We start from the raw sequence: 22,011 nt of genomic DNA, 5'->3' as shown, positions 1-22,011 counted from the left end.
GAGTAGACTTTAACACTGCAATGAGGTTACTGTGAAAATCCCCCTAGTCGCCACACTCTGGTGCCTGTTTGGGTTACACTGAGGGAGAATTTAGCACCCTAACCAGCGGGACTGTGGGAGGAAACCGGAGCACCCGGAGGAAACCCACGCAGACACGGGGAGAACGTGCAGACTCCACACAGACAGTGACCCAAGCCGGGAATCGAACCCGGGTCCCCCGGCGCTGTGAGACAGCAGTGCTAACCCACCAAATCTGCATTTTCTATTTGTATCCCGTGGTGCGGCTCTGAGGGATGAATATTGGACGCTCCGCAGCCCCTGAATGGTGGAAAGTAGCCGGCCCGGTGTCATCTTGAGCTGCTCAGAGCCAGGTAGCCCCAGCCGGATGAGTTGACTTTCTAACCTGGGGGTCATGAGCCCGAGGCTTTGTTGTAGCAGCCGACATGCCGAATGTATTGGGGGGAAATGGTTTAAACTTTTTCCTTACGCTAACTCCCTCTCTTTGTTCTTTTCTGTTGCTCAGATTTAACTGTGCGCAGCTGCCCAACCCGGTCCTGGAGAGTATTAGCATCATCGACACCCCTGGTATCCTCTCTGGGGAGAAACAGCGCATCAGTCGAGGTAAGTGTCGGATTGTGGCCTGTGTTTGGGAGTCGGGCTCACCTCTCTCCCTCTGCAGAAAAGCGACGAGTTGGGTATGGGGATGTTTCCAGGGGAAGGCGATGGTCCAGTGGTATTATCGCTAGACCATAATCCAGAAACTCAGCCAACGGGTATGGGTACGTGAATAGGGAGGGGATCATAGAATGCTACAGTGCAGAATGAGACCGTTCGGCCCATCGAGTCTGCACCAACCACAATCCCACCCATAAGACATAGGAGCAGAATCAGGCCACTCGGCCCATTGAGTCTGCTCCGCCATTCAATCATGGCTGACATTTTTCTCATCCCCATTCTCCTGCCTTTTCTCCGTAACCCCTGATCCCCATATCAATCAAGAACCTATCTCTCTCTGTCTTAAAGACACTCAATGACCCAGGCCCTATCCCCCATAACCCCATGTAGAACATAGAAAGCCACAGCACAAACAGGCCCTTCGGCCCACAAGTTGCGCCGATCACATCCCCACCTCTAGGCCTATCTATAGCCCTCAATCCCATTAAATCCCATGTACTCATCCAGAAGTCTCTTAAAAGACCCCAACGAGTTTGCCTCCACCACCACCGACGTCAGCCGATTCCACTCACCCACCACCCTCTGAGTGAAAAACTTACCCCTGACATCTCCTCTGTACCTACCCCCAGCACCTTAAACCTGTGTCCTCTCGTAGCAACCATTTCAGCCCTTGGAAATAGCCTCTGAGAGTCTACCCTATCCAGACCTCTCAACATCTTGTAAACCTCTATCAGGTCACCTCTCATCCTTCGTCTCTCCAGGGAGAAGAGACCAAGCTCCCTCAACCTATCCTCATAAGGCATGCCCCCCAATCCAGGCAACATCCTTGTAAGTCTCCTCTGCACCCTCTCAATGGCTTCAACATCTTTCCTGTAATGAGGTGACCAGAACTGCGCGCAGTACTCCAAGTGGGGTCTAACCAGGGTCCTATAAAGCTGCAGCATTATCTCCCGACTCCTAAACTCAATCCCTCGATTAATGAAGGCCAGTACGCCGTACGCCTTCTTGACCGCATCCTCCACCTGCGAGGTCGATTTAAGAGTCCTATGGACCCGGACCCCAAGGTCCTTCTGATCCTCTACACTGCTAAGAATGGTACCCTTCATATTATACTGCTGCTTCATCCCATTGGATCTGCCAAAATGGATCACCACACACTTATCCGGGTTGAAGTCCATCTGCCACTTCTCCGCCCAGTCTTGCATTCTATCTATGTCTCGCTGCAACTTCTGACATCCCTCCAAACTATCCACAACACCACCTACCTTGGTGTCGTCAGCAAACTTACCAACCCATCCCTCCACTTCCTCATCCAGGTCATTTATGAAAATGACAAACAGCAAGGGTCCCAGAACAGATCCCTGGGGCACTCCACTGGTCACTGACCTCCATGCAGAGAAAGACCCCTCCACAGCCACTCTCTGCCTTCTGCAGGCAAGCCAGTTCTGGATCCACAAGGCAACAGCCCCTTGGATCCCATGCCCTCTCACTTTCTCAAGAAGTCTTGCATGGGGGACCTTATCGAACGCCTTGCTGAAGTCCATATAGACCACATCCATTTATCCTAGCTAGTACCCCTGACACTAAGGGGCAATTTAGCATGGCCAATCCACCTCACCAGCACGTCTTTCGGAATTTGGAAGGAAACTGGCTTACCTGGAGAAAACCCACGCAGACACGGGGAGAATGTGCAGACAGCCACCCAAGACCGGGAATTGAACCCGGGTCCCTGGTGCTATGAGGCAGCAGTGGCAACCAAGCACTTGCCCGCCCTCCAAGCCCGCGCTGCTCCCTGGTCCAAACTAGACCATTCTTTTGTATCCTTCCATTCCCACTCCGTTCATGTGGCTATCTAGATAAGTCTTAAACGTTCCCAGTGTGTCTGCTGCCACCACCTTGCCCGGCAGCGCATTCCAGGCCCCCACCACCCTCTGCAAAATACGTCCTTCTGATATCCGTATCCCCCCCCCCCACCAAACCCCTCACCTTGAACCTATGACCCCTCGTGAACGTCACCTCCGACCTGGGAAAAAGCTTCCCACCGTTCACCCATCTATGCCTTTCATTATTTTATACACCTCTATTAGGTCACCCCTCATCTTCTGTCTTTCCAGTGAGAACAACCCCAGTTCCCCATCCATGGCACAGTGGTTAGCGCTGCTGCCTCACAGCACCAGGGACCTGGGTTCGATTCCCGGCTTGGGTCACTGCCTGTGCGGAGTTTGCACGTTCTCCCCGTGTCTGCATCGGTTTCCTCCGGGTGCTCCGGTTTCCTCCCACACTCGAGCTGTGTGGGTTAGGTGGATTGGCTGTTATAATTTGCCCATTAGTATCCAGAGATGAGTTTCTGGGTTATCTGCTACTGCGTAAGTGCAGATGGGTTTTAGTTCAGTTCGGGCATCGTGATCAGCATGGGCTTGGGGGGGGCCAAACGGCCTGTTCATGCGCTGTACTTTGTTGTTTGAATATAACTGAAAAGAGACAGATTGTCAAAGCTTTTCATCTTGCACTCATCAGGACAAATGCAAGAATACCAAATTTCAAGCAATTGGGGCAATTTATGCCGGGGAGAAAAGGGTGCTGATTGGATGGCACACTGGCCAAGGTGTTAACATGGGGAACTGTGTGTTCCCCATGCGCTTGGGCCATTCCAGAAGATGCAAGGCCTGAGTGTAATTTTTTTTGTTTGAGTAAATGTGTCAGGTCCCTGCTGATGAATGTATGTTGCATTAACGGGCCATTTTGTGGGCTTGACAGATCGTTTTGAGTTGGTTGTTAGTATAGCTATTAGTGCACTCAGGATTGCTCGGTGAGTGCTGCCCAATCGCAGAAGTGTATCTAATCGGCCATGGGCTTGGCAAGTGCAGGCTGAGAACTCTGCCCGTGTCCAACATCTGAAGGAATATGCTGTTCGATTTCATTGGCCAATTGCTGGGAGTTGCTGGAAATCAAACGGGGATTGGGGGAGGGGAGGAATCTTTGGTTGGCGTCATAACGAGCACAAAGATGGCTTTGATCGGAGGACATTCATCTCCGTTCCAGCACTGCAGGAGTTCCTCGGGTAGTGTATCTGAGACCCGACCACCTTCAGCTCCTAAATCAATTTGATTTATTGCCACATGTACTGGGATACAGTGAAAAGTATTGTTTCTTGCGCTCTATACAGACAAAGCATACCGTTCATAGAGAAGGAAAGGAGAGGGTGCAGAATGTAGTGTTACAGTCATAGCTAGTGTTTAGCACTGCTGCTTCACAGCTCCAGGGACCTGGGTTCGATTCCCGGCTCGGGTCACTGTCTGTTTGGAGTTTGCACATTCTCCTCGTGTCTGCGTGGGTTTCCTCCGGGTGCTCCGGTTTCCTCCCACAGTCCAAAGATGTGTGGGTTAGGTTGATTGGCCATGATAAAATTGCCCCTTAGTGTTATGAGATGCGTAGGTTAGAGGGATTAGTGGGTAAATATGTAGGGATATGGGGGTAGGGTCTGGGTGGGATTGTGGTCGGTGCAGACTCGATGGGCCGAATGGCCTCCTGTACTGTAGGGTTTCTATTTCTATTTCTAGCTCGGGTGTAGAGAAAGATCAACTTAGTGCGTGGTAGGTCCATTCAAAAGTCTGACAACAGCAGGGAAGAAGCTGTTCTTGAGTCGGTCGGTACGTGACCTCAGACTTTTGCATCTTTTTCCCGACGGAAGAAGGTGGAAGAGAGAATGTCCGGGGTGCGTGGGGGTCCTTGATTATGCCGGCTGCTTTTCCCCGAGGCAGCTGGAAGTGTAGACCGAGTCAATGGATGGGAGGCTGGGTTTGCGTGATGGGACTGGGCTACATTCACAACCCTTTGTAGTTTCTTGCGGTCTTGGACAGAGCAGGGCACTCACCTGATGACCATTTCCAATGTGTGAGAGAGAGAGACCTGGGTCAACATCCAGGAACTTCCTCCCTACCAACACTGTACCTACACCGGGGGGAGGGAAGTTTACCATGTTCTCGAGGGGCAATTAGGGTTGGGTAATAAATGTTGGTCTGGCAGTGACACCCACATCAGTAGTCGCTATAAAAATCTAAACTCTGTAACTGGTAATGAATCTGGTGAATCGGGAGCTGCCATCATCTAAGGTTGCTTTGTCCCCCCCACCCCATCTCCTTAACTGGGGCAGCACGGTGGTTAGCGCTGCTGCCTCAGCGCCAGGGACCTGGGTTTAATTCCCAGCTTGGGTCACTGTCTGTGCACAGTTTGTACATTCTCCCCGTGTCTGCGTGGGTTTCTTCCGGGTGCTCTGGTGGTTCCCAGTGGGGCGGCACAGTGGGTTAGCACTGCTGCCTCACAGTGCCAGGGACCTGGGTTTAATTCCCAGCTTGGGTCACTGTCTGTGCACAGTTTGTACATTCTCCCCGTGTCTGCGTGGGTTTCTTCCGGGTGCTCTGGTGGTTCCCAGTGGGGTGGCACAGTGGGTTAGCACTGCTGCCTCACAGCAATTCCCAGCTTGAGTTACTGTCTGTGTGGAGTCTGCACGTTCTCTCCGTGTCTGTGTGGGTTTCCTCCGGGTGCTCCGGTTTCCCCTCAGTCTGAAAGACGTGCTAGTTGGGTGCTAAATTCTCCCTCCGTTGTACCCGTACCCGAACAGGAGTGTGGCGACGAGGGGAATCTTTGCAGTAACTTCATTGCAGTGTTAATGTAAGCGTCACTTGTGACACTAATAAATAAACTTTAAGTTGCCAGTGGCATCTCCAGGTCTGGTCACTGAAACGGACCATTGCAGAGTATTTTTAGAGCCATTGAAAGGCACTCTCCCTCGTGACGCTGAGTCGAGATGTAAATCTCAAGCTTCCCTCTTCGATTTGAGTCACTAATTAGCCAGCAAGGAGGAAACACTGGGTGCATTGATAAGGGCCACATTCACCCAGGTTCTTACCAGAAACTGAGCTACTCTGCTGTGTGTATCCCCCCTCCATATCCTATAGTTCCTCTGGCCATTTCCCTAACCTCTGGCTTTCTCATTAACTTGTTCTCCTGCTGTTTTGCGCACGATGTCTTGTATTGATGGTGTTTACTGCTCGTAGAGCGGAAGTGTGGCTGTCGATAAGAGGTGGAGAAGGGGAAAGTGTGGTGGTGTTGGTGAGGAAGTCACTTTTCATTGTGTGGAGGAGGGAGGGTTGCTGATCTAACCCCCTCTCTCTCTCTCTTCCCCCTTCGCACTCTGCTGCAACCTTGCAGGATTTCTGTTGGCTGGTTTCCTCCGGGTGCTCCGGTGGTTCCCTCTGGGGTGGCACAGTGGTTAGCACGATGGCCTGGTGATATCGCCAGAGTGTGGTGGAGTCACTGGCTTCAAGAAAGAGATATACTTCTGATAAGAAAATGGCTTCAAGGGATGTGGGGGACAGGTGTGGAGGTGGATTTGAAACCAGGGCGAGATCAGCCATGATCTGATTGAATGGCGGAGCAGGCTCGAAGGGGCTGAATTTGCCCCCTCCTGCTCCTAATGCCGATGTTCCAGGTCCTACCCCTGTATCCTCATGTGTTTACCCAGCTATGTCCCCTGACACTAAGGGGCAATTTAATTTAGCGTGGCCAATCCACCTAACCTGCACGTCTTTCGGACTGTGGGAGGAAACCCACGCAGACACGGGGAGGACGTGCAAACTCTGCACAGACAGTAACCCGAGCTAGGAATTGAACCCGGGTCCCTGGCACAGTGAGGCAGCAGGGCTAACCCACTGTTCAGGCTGGAACCTTGTGTCTCTGGAGCAAGTGCTGCCAATGAAACTGTGGCGGGCATTCCCTCGAATCACGAGTCAAGCCGGAGTTTGTCTGGTTTGAAGCACTGTATTCTTTGGGTATCGTGACAGGGCGTGTGATGGGTGGCGCAGTGGTTATCACTGCTGCCTCACAGCGCCAGGGACCCGGGTTTGATTCCTGGCTTGGGTCACTGTCTGTGTGGAGTTTTCACATTCTCCCCGTGTCTGTGTGGGTTTCCTCCAGGTGCTCCGGTTTCCTCCCACAGTCCGGACGATGTGCAGCTTGGGTGGATTGGCCATGCTAAATTGTCCCTTAGTATCCAAAGATGTGCAGGTTAGGTGGATTGGCCATGCTAAATTGCCCCTTAGTGTCCAAAGATGTGCAGGTTAGGTGGATTGGCCGTGCTAAATTAAATTGCCCCTAAATGTCAGGGAGCGTAGCAGGCTAAATACGTGATGATACAGGGATAGGACCTGGAACATTGGAGTTGTGTGGAGTCTGCACGTTCTCCCCATGTCTGCGTGGGTTTCCTCCCACAGTCCGAAAGACATGCTGGTTAGGGTGCATTGGCCATGCTAAATTCTCCCTCTGTAACCTGTACAGGTGCCGGAGTGTGGTGACTTGGGGATTTTCACACTAACTTCATTGCAGTGTTAATGTCAGCCTACTTGTGAGACTAATGAACGTGAATCCTAATGCTATTTAAAGGGATCCTGTGAGCCGTGCGTCCCTGTTGTTTGAGCAGGGGAGGGGGTTGGTGAGCTAGAAGGCCGAGGGGATCTGACTGTCCCCTGTGAAGGAGCTGCTTGTGATGTGATGGTTGGAGTGCCTGTCACTGGGCAGCGCAGTGGTGTCACTCACTCGCTCACAGCGCTGCTATTGTTCAGGGTGCGTGTGTTTTTGTTTGGAAAAGCTTTGTCTTGGGGCTGAACGTGGAAATTCTGAGTCTGCATTAATTTTACATCAGCCTCAGGAAGTGTGACTCTCTCTGGCCCGTGCACAGATTAACCCTTCAGACACCTTGCCTTAAAATGGAGCTGGTGGCGGGAGGGGGTCATCTTTTCAGTTGAGTTTATTTCAGCGTCTCAAGTAGGCTGACATTAACACTGCAATGAAGTTACTGTGAAAATCCTCTAGTTGCCACACTCCGGCGCCTGTTCGGGTTAAACTGAGGGAGAATTTAGCACGGCCAATGCACCCTAACCACATCTTTCGTACTGTGGGAGAAAACCCATGCAGACACGGGGAGAACGTGCAAACTCCACACAGTGACCCAAGCCGCGAATTGAACCCGGGTCCATGGCGCTGAGAGTCAGCTGTGCTAACCACTGTGCCACTCTGTGGCCTTGAGACATTAAACTGAGATCCTATCTGCCCCTGTCTGTAGTTCAATTTCCTGAGCGGTGCCGTCCCTGTATCAGTGATTTATTCCGTCTCCTCTTGTCAGTTGGGGTGAAGGGTGGAACGGTTTAAAGCATTGCTGGTATTAACAGTAAGATCCCATCCCTGGTGAGGGAGTTGCGAGGAAGTGTGTTCAAGTTGAGTTTATTGTCACAAGTCGGCTTACATTAACACTGCAATGAAGTTACTGTGAAAATCCCCCAGTCGCCACACTCTGGCACCTGTTTGGGTAACACTGAGGGAGAATTTAGCACCCTAACCAGCACGTCTTTCCAACTGTGGGAGGAAACCGGAGCACCCGGAGGAAACCCACGCAGACACGGGGAAAACGCACAGACTCCGCACAGTGACCTAAGCCGGGAATCGAACCCAGGTCCCTGGCGCTGAGGCAGCAGCGCTAACCCACTGTGCCACCCCATTTTAACCCACAGTTAGTACTGGGGCTGCTGGAAAAACTCCACACCTCTTGGTGGAGGAGGAGGAAAGTTATTATGAGCTCAGTATCAATCTTTGGGGACTCTTCCACTGAAACCACCTTTGTCTCGAACTGTACATGTTTCTCCCTCCTGAGGTGGTCAGACCGGAGTTTTCCCAACACTTGCTGTTGCAGTTGTAACCAGTTTGGTGCCATCCATAGATGGGGTGTCAACAGCATTGTGCTCTGTGCTATCAGGTTCACTTCGCGTTGCTCCTCCTGCCCTGAGTTGTATCGCTTGACTGCACCCCAAAGACAGGGTGACTTCAAGACATAGAAACATAGAAGATGGGAGCAGGAGGAGGCCATTCGGCCCTTCGAGCCTGCTCTGCCATCCATCGCCATCTTGGCTGACCATCCAACTCGATAGCCTAATCCTGCTTTCTCCCTATGGAGTGAAGTTCCTGGGGTGGAGAGATGGACGGTGCTCGTAGCTGTTTCTGCTCAGTGATGGGGACAGCCGCTGTCCAAGTGAAAGGAATGTTCTCCGCTCTGTTGCGGCCGCAGTTCTGTTTCGCACAGGCTCACTGGTTTTTCGACGGGGATGGTAGATCTGAGACGGAGATGGGGAGGCGGTATAGGTACTGGAGGAGGTTGCAGAGATAGGGAGGCGGTGTAGGGGCTGGAGGAGGTTGCAGAGATAGGGAGGGGTATAGAGGCTGGAGGAGGTTGGAGATAGGGAGGGGGTGTAGGGGCTGGAGGAGGTTACAGATAGGGAGGGGGTGTAAGGAGCTGGAGGAGGTTACAGATAGGGAGGGGGTGTAGGGGCTGGAGGAGGTTACGGAGGTAGGGAGGGGTATAGAGGCTGGAGGAGGTTGGAGATAGGGAGGGGGTGTAGGGGCTGGACAAGGTTACAGATAGGGAGGGGGTGTAAGGAGCTGGAGGAGGTTACAGATGGGGAGGGGTGTAGGGGCTGGAGGAGGTTACAGAGATAGGGAGGGGGTGTAGGGGCTGGAAGAGGTTACAGATAGGGAGGGGTGTAGGGGCTGGAGTAGGTTACTGATAGGGAGGGGGTGTAGGGGCCGGAGGAGGTTAGAGATAGGGAGGGGTGTAGGGGCTGGAGGAGGTTAGAGATAGGGAGGGGTGTAGGGGCCGGAGGAGGTTAGAGATAGGGAGGGGTGTAGGGGCCGGAGGAGGTTAGAGATAGGGAGGGGTGTAGGGGCTGGAGGAGGTTAGAGATAGGGAGGGGTGTAGGGGCTGGAGGAGGTTAGAGATAGGGAGGGGTGTAGGGGCTGGAGGAGGTTAGAGATAGGGAGGGGTGTAGGGGCTGGAGGAGGTTAGAGATGGGGAGGGGTGTAGGGGCTGGAGGTGGTTACAGAGATGGATGAGGTTAGTGGGAGGGGGAAGAGGCCACGAAGGGATTTGAGGATGTGAGTGTTAAGTTGGAGGTTTTTCTAGAGCGGGATCCAGGATCCTGGGCACAGGGTGATGGGTGAATGCCAAGGATACTGGAACATTCGGCCGTACAGTCAGTTCTGTTCACTGGGGATAAACAGGGACATTGCCTGTACAAACCCTCGCTAAATGTGGGACTGTTTTGTTGCAGTTACTTAGAGTTCTGGCTGTGTGAAGGTTGGATTTCTGAGACTGCTTCACGGTTTGTGTAATCCAGCAGCTTCTCCTGCTGCTCCTGCTCAGAACTGATGCCAGTTGCTTCAGAATTCAAACAGCACTCCTGGCTTCCCCAGGAGAGCTCCGATCACCAACTTGCTGTGTGTACACTCTTGGAATTTTAAATTATACTTTCCCACTGCACATTGTGCTGTATAACTGGGGTACAGTACTGGTGGGGACGGGTCTGTCACTGTATAAGACTGGGGTACAGTACTGGTGGGGACGGGTCTGTCACTGTGTAACACTGGGGTACAGTACTGGTGGGGACAGGTCTGTCGCTGTATAACACTGGGGTACAGTACTGGTGGGGACGGGTCTGTCACTGTATAACACTGGGGTACAGTACTGGTGGGGACGGGTCTGTCACTGTGTAACACTGGGGTACAGTACTGGTGGGGACGGGTCTGTCACTGTGTAACACGGGTACAGTACTGGTGGGGACGGGTCTGTCACTGTAACACTGGGGTACAGTACTGGTGGGGATGGGTCTGTCACTGTATAACACTGGGGTACAGTACTGGTGGGGACGGGTCTGTCACTGTATAACACTGGGGTACAGTACTGGTGGGGACGGGTCTGTCACTGTAACACTGGGGTACAGTACTGGTGGGGGCGGGTCTGTCACTGTATAACACTGGGGTACAGTACTGGTGGGGACGGGTCTGTCACTGTAACACTGGGGTACAGTACTGGTGGGGGCGGGTCTGTCACTGTATAACACTGGGGTACAGTACTGGTGGGGACGGGTCTGTCGCTGTATAACACTGGGGTACAGTACTGGTGGGGACGGGTCTGTCACTGTGTAACACTGGGGTACAGTACTGGTGGGGACGGGTCTGTCACTGTAACACTGGGGTACAGTACTGGTGGGGGCGGGTCTGTCACTGTATAACACTGGGGTACAGTACTGGTGGGGACGGGTCTGTCACTGTATAACACTGGGGTACAGTACTGGTGGGGACGGGTCTGTCACTGTATAACACTGGGGTACAGTACTGGTGGGGACGGGTCTGTCACTGTATAACACTGGGGTACAGTACTGGTGGGGATGGGTCTGTCACTATAACACGGGTACAGTACTGGTGGGGATGGGTCTGTCACTGTATAACACTGGGGTACAGTACTGGTGGGGATGGGTCTGTCACTGTAACACTGGGGTACAGTACTGGTGGGGACGGGTCTGTCACTGTAACACTGGGGTACAGTACTGGTGGGGGCGGGTCTGTCACTGTATAACACTGGGGTACAGTACTGGTGGGGACGGGTCTGTCACTGTATAACACTGGGGTACAGTACTGGTGGGGACGGGTCTGTCACTGTATAACACTGGGGTACAGTACTGGTGGGGACGGGTCTGTCACTGTATAACACTGGGGTACAGTACTGGTGGGGATGGGTCTGTCACTATGACACGGGTACAGTACTGGTGGGGATGGGTCTGTCACTGTATAACACTGGGGTACAGTACTGGTGGGGATGGGTCTGTCACTGTAACACTGGGGTACAGTACTGGTGGGGATGGGTCTGTCACTGTAACACGGGTACAGTACTGGTGGGGATGGGTCTGTCACTGTATAACACTGGGGTACAGTACTGGTGGGGAATGGTCTGTCACTGTATAGCATTGGGGTACAGTACTGGTGGGGACGGGTCTGTCACTATAACACTGGGGTACAGTACTGGTGGGGACTGGTCTGTCACTGTATAACACTGGGGTACAGTACTGGTGGGGATGGGTCTGTCACTGTATAACACTGGGGTACAGTACTGGTGGGGATGGGTCTGTCACTAACACTGGGGTACAGTACTGGTGGGGATGGGTCTGTCACTGTATAACACTGGGGTACAGTACTGGTGGGGAATGGTCTGTCACTGTATAGCATTGGGGTACAGTACTGGTGGGGACGGGTCTGTCACTAACACTGGGGTACACTACTGGTGGGGATGGGTCTGTTGCTATATAACACTGGGGTACACTACTGGTGGGGATGGGTCTGTTGCTGTATAGCACTAGGGTACAGTACTGGTGGGGATGGGTCTGTCACTGTAACACTGGGGTACAGTACTGGTGGGGATGGGTCTGTCACTGTATAACACTTGGGTACAGTACTGGTGGGGATGGGTCTGTCACTGTATAACACTTGGGTACAGTACTGGTGGGGATGGGTCTGTCACTAACACTGGGGTACAGTACTGGTGGGGACGGGTCTGTCACTGTAACTGGGGTACAGTACTGGTGGGGACTGGTCTGTCACTGTATAACTGGGGTACAGTACTGGTGGGGATGGGTCTGTTGCTGTATAACACTGGGGTACAGTACTGCTGGGGACGGATTTGTCACTAACACTGGGGTACAGTACTGGTGGGGACGGGTCTGTCACTGTAACTGGGGTACAGTACTGGTGGGGATGGGTCTGTCACTGTATAACACTGGGGGACAGCAGTGGTGGGGATGGATCTGTCACTGTATAACACTGGGGGACAGCAGTGGTGGGGATGGATCTGTCACTGTATAACACTGGGGGACAGCAGTGGTGGGATGGGTCTGTCACTAACTCTGGGGTACAGTACTGGTGTCAGTAACGTGGAGAGGAGTGTCCAGTCTGTCAGTATAACAATGCAGGCTTGGCTGTACTCTGGGCTGGATGTTGGAGACTTAACAGGCTGAATTTATTTGGTAACACTGGCTATATATGTCCTGTGCCAGGACTCTGCTCAGTGGCAGAAATGTTATGCTCTGTTGTGGTACTCGCCAGACACATTGTTAATGTAAAAAAAAAAGCAGCATCGGTATTGGTTTATTTAATAGTTTGTGAGACCTTGCTGTGCCCATTAGCTGCTGAGTTTCTTGCATTGCAAGGTGTCCACATTGGGGGGGAGAAAATACTTCATTAGTCTGCAACTTGTGGGACACTGATTTGATTTATTATTGTCACATGTATTAACGTACAGTGAAAAGTATTGTTTCTTGCGCATTATACAGACAAAGCATACTCTTCATAGAGAAGGAAGGGAGAGGGTGCAGAATGTAGTGTTACAGTCACGGTGTAGAGAAAGATCGACTCAACGTGAGGTAGGTCCATTCAAAAGTCTGACAGCAGCAGGGAAGAAGCTGTTCTTGAGTCGGTTGGTACGTGACCTCAGACCTTTGTATCTTTTTCCCGATGGAAGAAGGTGGAAGAGAGAATGTCCGGGCTGCGTGAGGTCCTTGATTATGCTGGCTGCTTTTCCCCGAGGCAGCGGGAAGTGTAGACAGAGTCAATGGATGGGAGGCTGGGTTTGTGTGATGGGTTGGGCCACATTCACGACCCTTTTGTAGTTCCTTGCGGTCTTGGGCAGAGCAGGAGCCCCATACCAAGCTGTGATACAACCAGAAAGAATGCTTTCTATGGTGCATCTGTAAAAGTTGGTGAGAGTTGTAGCTGACGTGCCGAATTTCCTTAGCCTCCTGAGAAAGTAGAGGCGTTGGTGGGGCTTTCTGAACTATTGTCAGCATGGGGAAGGGGAAATGAATGATGTGAGAGCACCAGACGCCTGGAGTTCACTTTAACACTGCCCAAGGGACGCAAAGGCTTATTCAAGCCGGGTCCCTCAGGTGCCCTGAATAACGGAGTCCGTGCAGTGGAGGCGGCAGGTTTGTCAGAAGTTGGGGGCGGTTTTGAATTTAAGTCCCTGCCAATGATCGGGAAACAGCAGGGGGGGAAATTCACCTTCCCGTAGTTCAGGCCATCCCCCCCCACCTAGCAGGGATTTTCCAGGCTCCCTGGAAATCCCTGTTTCCTGTAGGGAAAGGCGAGCGGTGAGAATTAGTTGTAGGTTGTTTGAGCCCAGCCTTTCAACCCTGGGTGGTTCTGACAGGTGCACCACACTTTCCTGTCTGCCTCCTTTGTCAATCGCAAATCTGTCTCTTCCACCTTGAATTTCACCCAAAGCCCCCCCTTCCCCCCCCCCCTGCTTTCTTTATCGGATAGAATCCCTACAGTGCAGAAGGAGGCCATTCAGCCCATCGAGTCTGCACCGACCACAATCCCACCCAGGCCCTATCCCCGCAAGCCTCGTTTATCCTGCTAATTCCCCTGACACTAAGGGGCAATTTAGCACGGCTGAGCCACACATCATTCGAAGCGTGGGAGGCACCTGGAGCACCCGGAGGGAATATCGGGACACACTACGGGGCAACTTAGCACGGCCAATGCACCAAACCAACATGTCTTTCGGACTGTGGGAGGAAACCGGAGCACCCGGTGGGAAACCCACACAGACGCGGGGAGAACGTGCAGACTCCGCACAGACAGTGACCCAAGCCGGGGATCGAACCTGGGTCCCTGGCACTGTGAGGCAGCAGCGCTAACCCACTGTGCCTCCGTGCCGTCCTGGCAGGGGGGAATTCTGCAGCCTGTCACAATTCCCCCTGGTCTCCAGCGTAATTAAGAGAACCTTGAATTTTTAAACTGCCCCTTAGTTTCAGCCCCCTTTGGAATTTGTGGAATGTTTAAATTCGATCTCTCTCAAACCCGGTACGGACGGCCAGCTTGGTTTCTCTGTCGTCGGGGGGGGGGTTTCTGTCAGGGCTGGGGTACAAGTGGACAAAAGGCTCCCGGCCCAGTCGCTGCCGTTCAGCCACTGCAAATCCCGCAGGCCGCTGGCACGTTCCAGAGGCTGTGTTTGACTCTGTTTAAATCGCTGCCTTTGTCAAGTCTGCTTTGTTCCCAGCCCAGTAAGCTCTCTGCGTGAGCCCGAATGTTTACAGGCACGAGTGCTTTATAGCGACAGCCCAGCATTCGCAACAACAGGACTGGCCTTTCAGCTGTCGAGTGCTGCTCTCAGCAGCTGGACAGCATGGTCAACATTTGCATTCCATTTGGCTTCATCAGCGTTGGGGGGAAAATGTGTACCTTGCCCCACACCGCAGCGCTCTCTGATCCAATACTCGAGTGTGTGTCATGCTGACCCTGCAACTGTCTGTCTCACCACCTCCACTCCCTGACCTTGCTTCCTTCCGAGTGGTTTATAAAGAACAGGAAGATGCCTTGAATTTCAAACTTTCATTTGCATGTTCAAATCGCTCCCGAGCTCTGTAACCTCCTCCAGCCCCCTACACCCCCTCCCTGTCTCTGTAACCTCCTCCAGCCCCCTACACCCCTCCCTATCTCTGTAACCTCCTCCAGCCCCCTACACCCCTCCCTATCTCTGTAACCTCCTCCAGCTCCCTACACCCCCTCCCTATCTCTGTAACCTCCTCCAGCCCCGACACCCCCTCCCTATCTCTGTAACCTCCTCCAGCCTCCTACACCCCCTCCCTATCTCTGTAACCTCCTCCAGCCTCCTACACCCCCTCCATATCTCTGTAACCACCTCCAGCCCCTACACCCCCTCCCTATCTCTGTAACCTCCAGCCCCTACACCCCTCCCTATCTCTGTAACCTCCGACACCCCCTCCCTGTCTCTGTAACCTCCTCCAGCCCCCTACACCCCCTCCCTATCTCTAACCTGCTCCAGCTCCTACACCCTCTCCCTATCTCTGTAACCTCCTCCAGCCTCCTACACCCCCTCCCTGTCTCTGTAACCTCCTCCAGCCCCTACACCCCCTCCCTATCTCAGTAACCTCCTCCAGCCCCTACACCCCCTCCCTGTCTCTGTAACCTCCTCCAGCCCCTATTACCCTCCCTATCTCAGTAACCTCCTCCAGCCCCTATTACCCTCCCTATCTCTGTAACCTCCTCCAGCTCCCTACACCCCCTCCCTATCTCTGTAACCACCTCCAGCCCCTACAACCCCTCCCTATCTCTGTAACCTCCTCCAGCCCCTATTACCCTCGCTATCTCAGTAATGTCCTCCAGCCCCTATTACCCTCCCTATCTCAGTAACCTCCTCCAGCCCCTACACGCCCTCCCTATCTCTGTAACCTCCTCCAGCTCCCTACACCCCCTCCCTGTCTCTGTAACCTCCTCCAGCCTCCTACACCCCCTCCCTGTCTCTGTAACCTCCTCCAGCCTCCTACACCCCCTCCCTATCTCTGTAACCTCCTCCAGCTCCTACACCCCCTCCCTATCTCTGTAACCTCCTCCAGCCTCTTACACCCCCTCCCTATCTCTGTAACCACCTCCAGCCCCTACACCCCCTCCCTATTGCTGTAACCTCCAACCCCCACACCCACTCCCTATCTCTGTAACCTCCTCCAGCCCCCTACACCCCTTCCCTATCTCTGTAACCTCCTACACCCCCTCCCTGTCTCTGTAACCTCCTCCAGCCCCCTACACCCCCTCCCTATCTCTGTAACCTCCTCCAGCCCCGACACCCCTCCCTATCTCTGTAGCCTCCTCCAGCCCCCTACACCCCCTCCCTATCTCTGTAACCTCCTACACCCCCTCCCTGTCTCTGTAACCTCTTCCAGCCCCCTACACCCCCTCCCTATCTCTGTAACCTCCTCCAGCCCCGACACCCCTCCCTGTCTCTGTAACCTCCTCCAGCCCCCTACACCCCCTCCCTATCTCTGTAGCCTCCTCCAGCCCCCTACACCCCCTCCCTATCTCTATAACCTCCTCCAGCCTCCTACACCCCCTCCCTATCTCAGTAACCTCCTCCAGCCTCCTACACCCCCTCCCTATCTCAGTAACCTCCTCCAGCCCCTATTACCCTCGCTATCTCAGTAACCTCCTCCAGCCCTATTACCCTCCCTATCTCTGTAACCTCCTCCAGCCCCTACACCCCCTCCCTATCTCAGTAACCTCCTCCAGCCCCTATTACCCTCGCTATCTCAGTAACCTCTTCCAGCCCCTACACCCCCTCCCTATCTCTAACTCCTCCAGTCCCTGCACCCCCTCCCTATCTCTGTAACCTCCTCCAGCCCCTACACCCCCTCGCTATCTCAGTAACCTCCTCCAGCCCCTATTACCCTCCCTATATCTGTAACCTCCTCCAGCTCCCTACACCCCCTCCCCATGTCTGTAACCACCTCCAGCCCCCTACACCCCCTCCCTATCTCTGTAACCTCCTCCAGCCCCCTACACCCCCTCCCTATCTCTGTAACCTCCTCCAGCCCCGACACCCCTCCCTATCTCTGTAACCTCCTACACCCCCTCCCTATCTCAGGAATCTTCTCCAACCTTCCCCAGATCTCTCCTCTCAAATTCCAGCCTCTTGAGCATCCCCCGATTCCCATCGCCCTGCCATCGGCGGCCGTGCCTTCAGCTGATTGTCCCTGAGCTCGGGAATTCCCTCCCTGAACCTTTTGCTCATGTTCTCTCTCCCCCACCCAGTGCAGACATGGGTTTTGCCTGATGTGCCCACACTTGTGGAAGCTCTCTTGCTCGTCTCACTGTGCTGCTTGCTTGGTTCCTCCGGCAGTTTGATGGGGGAGACTCCTGCAATGCGTTGGCCAAATGAAGCTTTGCGATATCCTCCCCGTTCCGCGATGGGGTAAATTCTGTTTGGGGGATTTCCTGTATCAGTGTTCCAGACTTTGTTTGAGATTAAACATTCCTGGCCAGTCTCTGCCTGTGCTACCAGGCTGAGTTGAGCTACTTATTGCTTTCACTTTGTGGCTCTCCCTCTGGTCTTGGGACATTTTGTTTGAGTTATTTAGCCAGCTTTGATTTATACTCTTCACATACTTTCCACTGTGTGCCAATAAATCAGATCAAAAAAAGGGGGCTAATTATTAAAAAAATGTATTTGTTCATCTCAAGTCGGCTTACATTAACACCGCAATGAAGGTGCTGTGAAAATCCCCCAGTCGCCACACTCCTGTTCGGGTTACACTGAGGGAGAATTTAGCATCTAACCAGCACGTCTTTCGGACTGTGGGAGGAAACCCACGCAGACACGGGGAGAATGTGCAGACTCTGCAGAGTGACCCAAGCTGGGAATCGAACCCCAGTCCCTGCCGCTGTGAGGCAGCAGCGCTAACCACTGTCACCATGTTGCCCTCTTAGAACAGTGCGCCCCAATTAAAATACAAAGCTCTTGAATTTCATAGCTTCCCTATGTACAAAAGGAGGCCATTCAGCCCATTGAGTCTGTCCCGACCACAATCCCACCCAGGCCCTATTCCTGTAACCCCCCACACCCACCCTGCTAATCCCCCTGACACTAAGGGGCAATTTAGCACGGCCAATCAACCTAACCCCCACATCTTTTGGACTGAGGGGAAACCGGAGCACCCGGAGGAAACCCACGGGGAGACGGTGCAAACTTCACGCGGTGACCCGAGGCCGGAATTGAACCAGGGTCCCTGGTGCTGAGGCAGCAGTGCTAACCCGGTGCTGTCCAACTTCTACACCTCCTGTGTTCGTCAACCTTGTGACTGTCACTGACCCTGCTCTCTGCTGAATCTGTGGGTCTCTATAGCTGTTCCTGGAAGTATTGCATGACTGGACTGCGTGAATGTGCTGTGTGTCAGCTCAAAGCGACAGGGGATTTCCGTGTTTTGTACTTCCAAATCCCCGCTTTAGTTGACTGTGAAAAGCCTGGTTGCTTGCTGGTTAGCTATTCATTGCCGGGCAAAGAGTGTCCGACAAGCTCTGCCGCCTCGATGGATGGGGGGGGGCAGAAAGGGGCAGGGAAATGCCGCTGCCTCAGTCTCTCAGTGCTAGCAATGCTCCCCCGCCCCATTTCCAAGAAGCATTCTGACTTCCCGCTAGTCGGGTCCAGTCATTACAGTTCAGCCAAAGCAGAACAGAGGCTGAGAGATTGTCAATCAGCGATACTGCGAATGTTGCACATCTCGGGTCACTGGGGCGCCTGAGGTTGGACAGCGTGGCTGTCCCAGTGTACACAAGCTGCACAACTGGATCACCCATCAATTGCAGCACTTGGGAAGTGTCGGGGTGTTGTGTGGAGTGATTGTGTGTGTGTCTCTCGATCCCATTCTGTGCAAATCCATGCCCACGCCCATTCTTTCCAGGTTCCTGTCTTGTGCCGGTCGCACCCGGATATCGGCTGGGTGTTGGGCGACCACGACGAGACAGAACCATGGGAACGGTGCCACAGTGGGTTAGCGCTGCTGCCTCACAACGCCAGGGACCCGGGTTCGATTCCCGGCTTGGGTCACTGTGTGGAGTCTGCGCGCTCTCCCCCATGTCTGGTGTGGGTTTCCTCCCGTGGTCCAAAGGTGCGGAGTCTGCACATTCTCCCCGTGTCTGCGTGGATTTCCTCAGAGTGCTCCGGTTTCCTCCCACAGCCTAAAAGATGTGCTGGTTCGGGTGCTAAATTCTCCCTCTGTTACCTGAACAGGTGCCGGAGTGTGGCGACTAGGGGATTTTCACTAACTTCTAATGTAAGATCTTTCTCTATGCCCTAGCTATGACTAACACTACATTCGGCACTCTCTCCTCTGAATGATATGCTTTGTCTGTATAGCGTGCAAGAAACATGTTTCACTGCATCCTAATACACGTGACAATAATAAATCAAATTGTGCCACGAATGAATAAACTTCTCCAGAGACTGACACTTGTCCTTCCCGAGTATTTCTCCAATTTTGAAAGTTCCCGTTGAATCTGCTTCCGCCGTCCTTTCAGGCAGTGCCTCCCAGATCACAAGTTGCTGTGTAAAAATTCTCCATCTCCCCCCATCTGATTCCTTCGTCAGTTCACTTCAATCTGTGTCCCCCGTGTTACTGAGTTCAAAGACGCTCTCGGCTTCCTGATTGTTTTTTGTTTTAATGTCTCGATTCAGGCCCCCCCCCTGGGTCTTCTCTGCTCAATAGTGAGAAGTCCCAGATTCTCCTTTGCCTCATCATTGAACTGAGCTCCCTCATCCCCCTCAGTGGGTTAGCACTGCTGCCTCACAGCACCAGGGACCCGGGTTCGATTCCCGGCTTGGGTCACTGTCTGTGTGGAATCTGCGTGTTCTCCCCGTGTCTGCGTGGGTTTCCTCCCACACTCCAAAGAGGTCCAGGTTAGGTCAATTGGCCGTGCTAAATTGCCCCTAGGTGTCAGGGGGATTAGCAGGGTAAATACGTCGTGTTACGGGGATAGGGGCTGGGTGGGATTGTAGTCGGTGCAGACTCGATGGGCTGAATGGCCTCCTTCTGCACTGTAGGATTCTATGATTCTATCCCTGGTACCTGTATAGTAAATCACCACAACAGTAGCACAGTGGTTAGCACTGCTGCCTCAGTGCCAGGGACCCGGGTTTGCTTCCTGGCTCAGGGCACTATCTATGCAGAGTCTGCACGTTCTCCCTGTGTCTGCGTGGGTTTCGTCCGGGTGCTCCAGTTTCCTCCCACAGCCCAAAGATATAGAACATAGAACAGTACAGCACAGAACAGGCCCTTCGGCCCACGATGTTGTGCCGAGCTTTATCTGAAACCAAGATATAGAACATAGAACAGTACAGCACAGAACAGGCCCTTCGGCCCACAATGTTGTGCCGAGCTTTATCTGAAACCAAGATATAGAACATAGAACAGTACAAACAGTATATGTGTGGGTGAGGGTGCATCGGCCACGATAAAAATTGCCCCTTCATTCCCCCTGACACTATCTAGGCCGAATGCATGGGGTGAGGGCCTGGGTGGGATTGTGGTAGGTGCAGACTCGATGGGCCGAATGGCCTCCTTCCACATTGGAGGGATTCTATCCCTGGTACCTGCAGAGTAAATCGCCACAACACCCCGTCTTCAGGCCTTGCGGAAGTCTGGTTATCACAGATGATTATCACAGAGATTCGCATTCTAATCAGTATTCTGTAACTTGATTTTGTGTCTCTGTGCCCTGTTTGAGAGCAGATTTCCACTCCATCTGACGAAGGAGCAGCGCTCCGAAAGCTAATGGCATTTGCTACCAAATAAACCTGTTGGACTTTAACCTGGTGTTGTGAGACTTCTTACTGTGTTCACCCCAGTCCAACGCCGGCATCTCCACATTATCACAGATGATCACATTACTACAGTCTGGACCCGGCCAGTAATTTGTAAATGTTTAGCATTTAGTCTAAGATCGCAAGAAATAGCAGCAGTAAACCATCGGGCCTGTTCCAGCCACCATTTCAGTAGGTTAGGCAGCATGTCCCCACAGTCCTAGCAATTTAAAAAAAGAAATCTATCTGACTCTCCCTTGAACACGTATTCAATGGCCCAACCCCCGCTGCTCACTAGAATGTTCCACAGACTAACAAACTTCACATTCCTACTTATCGCTTGCTCTCTCAAACTCCCTTAAATTTAAACTCTGCCTGCCCATCTATCATGCCCCCTTGGTTTTTAATAAGGACACCTCTCATTCTAACCTGCCACGAGTGCAAACCCAACCGTTCCCCCACAAGGCCAACCCCCTTCATCTCTTGTATGTCTCTATTAAGTCACCTCTTAACCACCTTCTCTCTAACGAAAACAACCTCAAGCTCCTCAGCCTTTCCTCAGACGATTTTCCCACCATACCAGGCAAGGGATTTCATCTTCATCTTCACCCAGCCTGGGGTGGCACAGCGGGTTAGCACTGCTGCCTCACAGCGCCAGGGACCCGGGTTCGATTCCCGGCTCGGGTCACTCACCGTCTGTGCGGAGTTTGCACGTTCTCCCCGTGTCTGCATGGGTTTCCTCCCACAGTCCAAAGGTGTGCAGGTTAGGTGGATTGGCCGTGCTAAATTCTCCCTCTGTAACCCAAACAGGCGCCGGAGAGTGGTGGCTAGGGGATTTTCACTAACTTCATTGCAGTGTTAATGTAAACCTACTTATGACACCAATAAATAGACTTCTCTGAACTGTTTCCAATGGAAGACCAAAGCTGGACACTACTCCAGGTGCAGTTGCAACAATGCTCTGTATAGTTAGCACAAGACTTCCCCGCTTTTATATTCCATCTATCTTGCAATAGAATCCTGGCAGTGCAGAAGGAGGCCATTCAGCCCATCAAGTCTGTACCGACCGCACTCCCATCCAGGCCCTACCCCCCCATAACCCTGTGTGTTTACCCTGCTAATCCCCCTGACACCAAGGGGCAATTTAGCATGGCCGATCCACCTAACCTGCACATCTTTGGACTGTGGAAGGAAACCAGAGCACCCGGAGGAAATCCATGCAGACACGGGGAGAACGTGCAAACTCCACACAGTCCCGAGGCTGGAATCGAACCTGGGTCCCTGGCGCTGTGAGGCAGCAGTGTTAACCA

At 53.0% G+C, this 22,011-nt stretch overlaps 1 protein-coding gene across 1 annotated transcript in view; it reads left to right on the top strand.

The window, feature by feature from the left end:
• Window positions 1-523: 523 nt before the first annotated feature.
• The window catches only part of LOC144487304 (EH domain-containing protein 1), a gene marked incomplete at its 5' end in the record, with an annotated part of 40,932 nt that continues 19,444 nt past the window's right edge, over window positions 524-22,011 (top strand). Inside the window, one exon of the mRNA XM_078205384.1 lies at window positions 524-621. Within this exon, the coding sequence (XP_078061510.1) occupies window positions 524-621 (98 nt within the window). The remainder of the gene's footprint in view (window positions 622-22,011) is intronic.

This window comes from Mustelus asterias, unplaced genomic scaffold (genome assembly GCF_964213995.1).
Source record: "Mustelus asterias unplaced genomic scaffold, sMusAst1.hap1.1 HAP1_SCAFFOLD_723, whole genome shotgun sequence".
NCBI classification, from domain to species: Eukaryota; Metazoa; Chordata; class Chondrichthyes; order Carcharhiniformes; family Triakidae; genus Mustelus; species Mustelus asterias.
The sequence above is the reverse complement of the archived record's forward strand: the minus strand, read 5'-3'. Positions and strand labels throughout refer to the sequence as shown.